The 10,094-nt window shown below is 16.3% G+C and overlaps 3 protein-coding genes across 3 annotated transcripts; 1 reads left to right on the top strand and 2 right to left on the bottom strand.

Moving 5' to 3' along the window:
- Positions 1 to 342: 342 nt before the first annotated feature.
- Positions 343 to 1,158, bottom strand: PGSY75_1437500 (putative membrane protein; the record flags this gene model as incomplete). Its single annotated transcript, XM_018788065.1, has 1 exon — positions 343 to 1,158. The coding sequence occupies one exon, from the start codon at positions 1,156 to 1,158 to the stop codon at positions 343 to 345; it is 816 nt and encodes a 271-aa protein (XP_018639437.1).
- A 1,735-nt stretch (positions 1,159 to 2,893) lies between these two features.
- Positions 2,894 to 5,197, bottom strand: PGSY75_1437400 (putative pantothenate kinase; the record flags this gene model as incomplete). The annotated part of the gene is made up of 1 exon (XM_018788064.1): positions 2,894 to 5,197. One exon carries the CDS (start codon positions 5,195 to 5,197, stop codon positions 2,894 to 2,896), a length of 2,304 nt encoding a protein of 767 aa, XP_018639436.1.
- Positions 5,198 to 7,251: 2,054 nt separating this feature from the next.
- Positions 7,252 to 8,292, top strand: PGSY75_1437300 (hypothetical protein; the record flags this gene model as incomplete). The annotated part of the gene is made up of 4 exons (XM_018788063.1): positions 7,252 to 7,275; positions 7,479 to 7,672; positions 7,743 to 7,824; positions 7,954 to 8,292. The coding sequence occupies 4 exons, from the start codon at positions 7,252 to 7,254 to the stop codon at positions 8,290 to 8,292; spliced, it is 639 nt and encodes a 212-aa protein (XP_018639435.1).
- Between the last annotated feature and the right edge of the window lie 1,802 nt (positions 8,293 to 10,094).

The following is a 10,094-nucleotide window of genomic DNA, read 5'->3' as shown; positions in this document are numbered from 1 at the left end:
AAATAAAAAATTTAAGATTATTTTAAGACAAAAACAAACTAAACACAAATAAAAAATGAAGTAATAAAAACAAAGAATTGTAAGAAATGGTATACAATATATATTTATATATATATATACCATATAGATATATATGGAAATTTATATATATATTTACAATTGATACTTAAACAAATATAAACATAAACAAATATCCATATTAAAACAAATAAAACAAATAATACAAATAAAACAAATAAAACAAATAAAAAAAAAAAATAAAAAAAAAGGAAAAAAAAAAATATACAATATATATATATATATATATATATATATATTTTGCTTTAGGGAGAGACATAAAAATTATACAATATCTAAGGTAAAATTATTATTTATATAAATGATGTAGTCGAAATATACAGCCAAAGTAAATATGACACTTCCTATAATAAAAAGGTAACAAGCTGTATCATATAATTCAGTATAAAAAAAAAATACACTTCCAACAGTAAATAAAATTCCTCCAATAAAATTAGAAAAGAATACAACTAATATATTAATATCAATACTTTTTATTTGAGAAAATTTTATCGAAAATAAAAACATAATAGCTCCCAATAAAAAAAATAAACTTCCAATTATAAAAGATATTATTGCGTAAGAATCATTTTCAAAACAACTATAAATTGAGCCCAATAGAAATACAACACATCCTATTATATAATGAACGAATCCATAGTATTCATTATTTTTGCTTTGTTCTTTATTAATAGCTCCTATAAGATTACTATATAAACATAATGCACATGCAATTGCAAAAATAACACAACCTGATATATATAAAGGTTGATACAAAAAAAATGCACTTCCAAATATAAAAAGATTTGTACCCATTAAATTCGTATGATATTCTAATGGGCAACTCAACAATTTTCTGAATGTTATTTTTGGTTTATCCTCATCTTCTTTAATATATTCACCTTTTTTACTAGCAAATGATCCACGCTTCTTATCATTTTTTGTTATTCTATAAATAAAGGAACTAGCTTTTCTTGATATAATTCCACTATTTTTTTTTGACAAACCAGTTGAATTATTTAATTTCCTTGGTGTTTCATTTGTTGAATTATAATCATCACTTTCTCCATTATCACTTTTTACAGTATGTACCTTTTGCATTATGATTTTTATAATTTTTTTTTTATATATATTATATTTTATGAAAAAAAGTATATTCTCCCTCTATATTGGTATATTCGCTTTTTAGCATATCCCTTATTAATGATATGTGTCTTCTAACTTTTTTCCTTTGAATATTCTGTATATATTATTACCCTAGATATTATATATATATATATATATATATATATATATATACATTTATTAATTACAATAATTTTTTTCTTATATATATTTTTTTGCCTTTTTTTTTTTTTTTTTTGTTATATATTACTCCTTTTTTAAAAAAATCTTCTTTTTAATATATTCCCCTTTTAGGTTTATAAAATTAATTAAACACATTTTCTTTAAAAAATGTTACACATAAAAATATTTCACTGAATTTTTTTTTTACGTATTTCATATAACCATTTATATAATACGTAACTTTTAAAAATTCTGATTTTCTGACTAACTTTAAAATTAAAAAAAAAAAAATAAAAATAAAGAATTACACAGTTATTATCTGTTTTTTTTTTGTTTTTTTTAGTTTTACTATTTATTTTTTTTTATTATTTTATTTTTTCGTTGATTTATTAAAAAAAAAAAAAAATTTTACATTTAAAATAATATACATATATATAATATATTGTTTCTTTTATTCAGAATAATTATATTCTTAAATATTTTGTTATAAATTTTATTTTGCATATACACAAAAAAATAAAAAAATAATAAAATAATAAAAAAAATACATAAAAGACATATAAATAAATGGAAAAATATATTATATATGTAATTATTTTAATATAATTATATTGTTATAAAAAAATTTTCAGTAATAATTATACTATTTTATTTTTTTTCCATATTAAATTTATAAAAACTAAAAAAAAAAAAAAAAAAAAAAAAAATTAAATTAAAAAAAAGATATAAAATATAATAAAAATAGAGTTATTTTTTAAATAGAAAGTTATGTAATAATTATTATTTAAAAATACAAATTAAATATAATATAATTATATTGTAAAATAATAAATCATAGATTACTTTCTAAACAATAAATATAAATAATATAAATTTTTCATGGATAAAAAATATTTAAAATATAATATTACCTTTTTTTTGTTGTTTTTTTCTTACATTTTTTATTATTTTTTATATATTTGATTTTATATTTTATTTATAAATTTAATGCGACCTTTTAAATTTTTAAGATATATATCAAAAAGTGAACTATTTATAACTTATTTATATATTCTAAAAATAATCGAATTTTGACAATTCAGAAAATTAATTGAAATTTCTAAAATTTTATATATATTAAAAAATTTATTTTTTTTTAATAATTTTTTTGATCCTTTTATAAAAAAAAAAAAATAAAATAAAATACATATAAAAGTTTTCAAAATGCAAAAAAATAAAATAATTTATATTATATTATATTATATATATTTATATATATATATATATTTATATACATATTTATATATATTACCATATATATATAATATATAAATTATTGAAGCATAAATACAAAATTTATAAAAAAAAAATATTCAAAATAAAAATTTTATAATCTTCAAAAAAAAATTTTTTTTAGAAATAATTTATATTCAAAATATTTCAATGATTCCTAAAAAATATATATATGTAAATATAAAATATATATTTTTAGGTAATGTATTTAAATAATAAATTGCGTACATAATATATATATATATATATATATATATATATATATGTGTATAATGTTTTAATTGTTTATGTTAATTTCTTCCCAATTAATTAATTCTATAGCTGATCCTAAACTACTAATATATTTGGATATTTTTGCAAAGTATATTTTTTGCCTATTATGAGACAAAAAGTTTATGATAATTTGAAAAAGTTCTGTGCATACATCATCTTCAAAATTATATCCTGTAAAAAATATGTGATCAACATTATATAAATTACAATGAATATATGATAAATAAACTGTCGTAAATATAGCCATTGATAATAATGATTTGGATAAATCACATATTTTGTTGTTATATTTTACTAAAGTTTTATCCTTTAATTTACTATCCATTTTATTATTATTTGTTTCATAACTTACATTTTTTTCTGTAATACTTTCACATTCTTCTTTGACTTTTTGTTCATCATCTGTTCTATATGAAAAAAAATTTTTATTCTTCAATATAAACGAATTAACTTCTTTCTGAATAGAAGAATGTATATTATGTATCATTTTACCATTTTCATTTAGATATTGCTTTTTAAATAATTTTTTAATTTTTTTATTTTTTTTTAAATTGTAGTTTGTTCGATGATATTCATGTATATTTATTTCATTATCACTTAAACTATTTTTTATTGAGAAAGATTTATGTATATCATTCATATCAAAGATATCATCTTCTTTTTGTAAGTATCCTTCTTCTTGGTTCTCTCGCTCTTCAATATTATTCTTAAATATTTTTTCTTTAATTTTAAAACTACTCGTGTAATTACAATTAGAATCACTATTATAATTAAAAATGGGAATTTTGCAATTATGATGCAGTTTAAAATTCTTATTTGATACTACCAATTTCTTTGTTTTATCTTTATTTAAAAAAAAATATTTATTCATATAATAATTATTGTTATTCTTCTCAGACTCAAAATCAATACATTCTTCAGTTCCAAAAATTTCCTCACATTCACTAATTTCTGTACTCATACAATTGCTTACATTCTCATAACATGAGCTTTCAACTTCATATTCATAAACATTCATTAATTTATCATCTTCTTCTTTTATATTAATATTTTTCTCATCATCATATGAATTAAAAATATCCTTCACATTTTCTATGTGCTGAGCATTACCAAAAAAGGATGCCGTTAAATCTTTACATAAACCTGCATTCGAATAAGACGTTCCGTATATATCCTGAACTGTCATGTCAAAAGTTGTATTTATTCCATTTTTCGCTAACTGGCATATTCTTTGTAGAGAGCAAGGTTTACCTGTAATTAATAAAAAAAGACCCATAACTGTTTTAAATCCTACATATAATGTTCCTATTCTTTCTATGAAATTTTGTTCATTAACTAAATGATAACAGACAGCTCGTTTCATATTCACTATTACATATGACTTTATTTTATTAACTTCTTCTTTATTTATGAATGATTGATATAGTAAATTTTTTTTTTTTTTTTTCCTTTCATTGTCTTCGTCATTTTGGCTAGCACAGCTAGCTGTTTCATTTTTTTCATTTGATTTTGTGAAATAATATAAATTAGTTGGCATAAACTTTTTTAGGAAACATATTGAATTATTTATACACGTTATTTCATTATGATGAAATATATTATTTTTACCCGTTATTTGAAGAAATTTCTTTTTTATAAGATTTTTATGTTTCCCGGTCACATTTATAAGTATATTATTTATATTCTTTTTATAATATGTCAATATGCATTCATCCAAATATTTTAATTTAAAGGACCAAAAATAAATTTCAGCTATTTCATCATCATATAAATTCTGAATATGTATTTTATCCATTTGAGAATTATCCAATTTGTGATGTTTTACAAAATTAAGATATTTAAGAAATTTCTTTTCAAGATTATCATCTTCATGAAAACATTTATATAACTCATTTATGGATATATGTGTGTGTACACTTTTTTCACTATCCTTTTTTAAACTAAAAATTTGAACATCACTATCAATAATGTCTTGTATATCCAAAATGTAAGAAAAAGTATTCTTCTTCATTTTAATATAATCATCATTACAATTATTGGAATCATCAGATTTTGATATATTTTCTACAGAATTAATATATTCCCTTTTGTATTTTTCTTTTAACCAAGATAAATACACATTCGTATTTATTTTATTGTCATTACTTGTAATACTAACATTCTTAGGTAATTTTTTTTCCTCTACTTGTCGTATATCTTTTTCAGTTATACTATCATTATTACTTTGTTTTATTAACTTTTTATTAATCAACACAGTTGTTACATGAACAGAGTTGAAAGAGCATTCAATACCTAATGTATTACCCATACTCTCTTATATTACAAAAAAAAAAAAAAAAAAAAAAAAAAAAAAAAATTACAATACTAATAAAATAAAATGAAATGAAAGGAGTTTATATAAAATATTTGAAAGAAGCAAACATACACAATAAAATAAATAAATATATAAATATATACATATATATTAATTTATTTTACAAGGAGATCAAAATAAATATATTTATAACCTTTTCGTAAATGTTCATTATTACTCCCTTTGCAAATCAAAGAAAGTATATATTATTTGAAAAACTAAATTTATTAAAATTTTTATTATAACTTAATTGATTACAACATATTGTTTTTTCTTTTCTTTTGTGTTATTTTATTTTATTTTATTTATATTATTTATACATGCAAGCATTTTAACATAATTATAGAACGAAAAAAGTATAACAATTAATATAATATTTTAATAATGTAAATTTTATTCCTGTGTAAAATATATATTAAAAGTTAAATATATATATATATATATATATATATATATAATTTATTTATTTTTATTTTATTCTAGTTTATTTCATATGCTAATCAATAAAAAAAAGGAAAAATATATAAAATGTAATTACTTAAATATTTATATATCTAGTTGAAGAAAGAATCTAAAAGATAAACGAAATTTTTTGAAAAAAATTATTTAGATATTTTAATTTTATAATTAGAAAAAATTCTTTATTTATAATTTATTAGTAATTATAAATATAACACGAAGAAATCTAAATATTATGTTTTAGAACCCTTATATGATGCGAAAAGAAAAAAATATAATAATAATAATAATAATAAAAGAATGTGATTCATTGTTTTATTCTATAATTATTTAAAATTAATCATCTAATAGAACTAAAAATATATATATGTACTAATAAAACAAATGTACTTTTATTACAAAGATTAAGAGTAATCATATGATTATATGATAAATATAAAAATCATACATATAACACACAATCTTTTATATTATCATTTTTTGTATTTCCTCTTAGGCTTTTCTCATTTAGCACATCTTTTCTTTTTTTTCTTTTTCAAATATATTATATTTTTTTATATATGTATTTATTTAATACTATATTGTCTTTTCAGTTTATTGAATGCACAATCATTATGTTAGAAAATTTTAAAAGAAAGATGTAATAATTTTTTTTTTAATGAAAATTATGAATAGTATTGGCATACATATATAAATCTAAAATTAACATATTTTCTTTTCTTTTTTTTTTCCATTTATTTTTCTATGGAAAATAGAAGAAAATAAAAATGTATATATAATAAAATAATTAAAAATTAATAAATAATTTAATAAACAAAACTAACAAAATGTTGACATATATATAAATTGTGTGCATTAATATTAAGTTTATTTTTATAAACTTTTTGTTGTTACAACCATTAAAGAAATGTGCATTTATCTATAAATATTGTATGCATATAATATTTAAAAAAAAAAAAAAAAAAAAAAAATACATTATTATAATATAAATATACATATATATATAAATACATTTTTTTAGTGTAAATTTATATCTGTGATGTAGCTTTTGTAGGTTACTAATAATAAAAATATATGCATATATATATATATATATATGTATATGTATACATATATTTATTTAGTATGAGTATCATATGCATTTATGTTTTTGCATATATATTTTTTATTAACATACATTTTAAAATATTATGGTTAACCTTATAAAAACCAAGAATAATTGTGTACATCTTATTATGCTAACAAATTGTAAATTTTTTTTTTAGGAAAAAAATTAGAATGATAGTAATTTATACATTCATATAATATATATATATATATATATATAATGAAATAATTATTTTTGTTTTTTTTTTTCAAATGTTGTTATATTCATATTGAAAAATTACTTTATAAATATTATATACAAATATTAGTAAATTTATATAATCCATCCATTAGACATAAAAACGTTTTCTTTTAATATATTAATTTTATTTTATTACTTTTAAAAGTTCAAAAAATTCTCTTGTTTTATATTCTTTATCATTTCGTTCATATTTAATGGAAGTATGATGTATGATCACAGTAGACAAGTATATGAAAAGAAAAGACTATTAAATAAATAAATAAATAAATAAATATATATATATATATATATATATATATATATGCTTATCATTTTGATGTACATAATAAAATGTGCTATTACTCTTTAATATTTTGAAGTGTTAAATAAAGCATACATACATTTAATATCATAAGTTTCATAGTTTTGTATTTCTATTATTTTGTGCAGATTAATGCAACATTAAAAAAATGTAGCGAAATGGATGACATGTGTCATCTCTATAATATGGAATTAATGCAACAAAGAGAAAGGATTGAAAATCTTAAAAGAAAATTACATTCTTATAATAAAAATATAGAAGAGCAAGAAAGCATTTTTAAAAATGTTATAAAATACACCGACGGATTTATAAGCAACATAATGTAATGTATATATATATATAGGCATTTGTATATATATATATATATATATTTATTTATTTTTATTTTTTAGAACCTTCTTGGAACGTTTCAGTAATTCAAAAGAATTGAACGTATTGTCGAATTGTGCAAAATATTGTCTCGCTGATGATATGGTAATCTTAATTTAAAAAATATAAAACTTCTTTAAGGGAATAAATAAATAAATAAATAAATATATATATATATATATATATATATATATATATATATATATATATATGTTTTATTTTTCATATATGTAGGACGAATTAAATTTAATAAACAATTTTAACAAAATAAATAATATAAACTCCCATAAAAAGAAGGAAATAAAATCTACTAAATTAGTTAGCACTAAATATAAAAATGATAACTCAAATAAAATAAGTATATATAGTGATGAAAATAAACTGAATAAGAAAATTCCCAAAAAGAAGAAAACAAAAAATAAATATAAAAATGATGTGAAGAAAAAATATTTACAACTAAATGAGAATATATATAATCTTCATAATCCATATGATACAGTTGAAATTAAAGATCTGTATAATATTTATAGAAAGAAAAGTACTACATTAAATGAAAATACATATATAAATTAGAGCTTTAAAAATTAAAAAAAAAAAAAAAAAATATACTTAATATATATATGTATATATATATTATGATACAGATCATATTTCATATTTTCAAAATGGAAAATAAGTTTTAAAGTGTAAATAAAATAAATAAAGAATGTTTATTTATTTATTTATTTATTTATTATTTCAAATATATAATTATATAAAGTCTTTGAAGACCACACAAATTAGAATTATAAAAAAATAAAAAATATACAAACATATATATGTGCACATTTATGTGCTTTTCTTATTTGTGTACTTTTTAAATATAAATATATTTAAAAATATTTGAACATATAAGAATATATTAAATATATATGTATATATATTTTTATTTGTTTTAAATTTTCAATTGCTTTAGATATTTATTTAAACATATAATAATTGTATAAATTTAATAATTTCATTCATATATGTATATATATATATATATATAACGTATTATTGTTATTATATTTTATTATTATTATTATTTTTTTTTTTTTTTTGTATACCAATATAACAACAACGGAAAAAAAAAAAAAAAAAAAATATTTTTTATTTGCTTCTTATTTTTATTATTATTATTATTATTTTTTTTTTTTTTGTTTCATTTATATATTTCTTTATTTAAAATTTTAACATTTTTTTAATTTATTTTTTTTTTTTTTCTTTTATTATAAATTTATGCCTTTCTATATTTATAATTTTGCATGAGCATTTTAATAATCCTACAATTTTGAAAAAAATATATATAACTTTATATATATACATATTTTTGTCATATAAACTTATTAGGTGACATAATTATTTCCTTTCTTAATTTATTTGTTTTATTTAGTTTTTCTTTCTTTTTTGTATAATCATACCTCTTTTTAAAATAAAGAAAAGGAAATTATATATATATAAGAATTATATTTTAATATGAAACTATATATATTTTTTAGTAGCACAAATATGTATTTGTTTATATTTTTTACTTATATATAAAATTTATATATAATAAATTATATTTATAAATGAATCATAATTTTATTTTATTTTTACTATTAGGTATTATATATATATATATATATATATATATATATAATATTTCTTAGATTTTTACATTTTTTTATTTGAAATATTTGTTTCTATGCATACACACTTAAATATATTTATACAATACATTTTATTTGCCTATAAAAGGGTGTAACTTGTGTATATCGTTAAGCTATTTAAAATACATTTATTAAATTATAAAATTATATAATATTATAAAAATATATATTTTCATATATATAGTATATAAGCATTATATATATATATATATTATTAAATATATAACATAATAATTTTGTCATTTTTAATTTGATCATAATTTAATAACTGTTTTTACTTAATGTATTTTATATCTTGCATAGGTATAACATATACATATATGTAATATATATATATATATATAAATATATTATATATGTTTATTTATTTATTAATATAGTATACACCTTTGTAATTAATAATATTTTGCATTCATATTATATATATATAAATACATATATATGTATATATAATAATATTGTGTATGCAATAATTTGTTTAATCATATATATATATATATATATATTATACATATTTCATTTTTTTCTTTTTTTTTTTTTTTTTTTTTTAAATATATAATTATTTTTCAAAAATAAAAATTAATTTAAAAAAAAAAAAAAAAAAAAAAAAAAAAATTTTTTTTTTTTTTAATAATAATAATTTTTATTTTTTTTTAAATTTTTATTTAAAATATTTTTTTTTTATATTATATTTTTTAAATT

Source organism: Plasmodium gaboni, chromosome 14 (genome assembly GCF_001602025.1).
Source record: "Plasmodium gaboni strain SY75 chromosome 14, whole genome shotgun sequence".
Classification (NCBI taxonomy): Eukaryota; Apicomplexa; class Aconoidasida; order Haemosporida; family Plasmodiidae; genus Plasmodium; species Plasmodium gaboni.
Note: the sequence above shows the minus strand (reverse complement) of the source record. Positions and strands in the feature narration are given on the sequence as shown.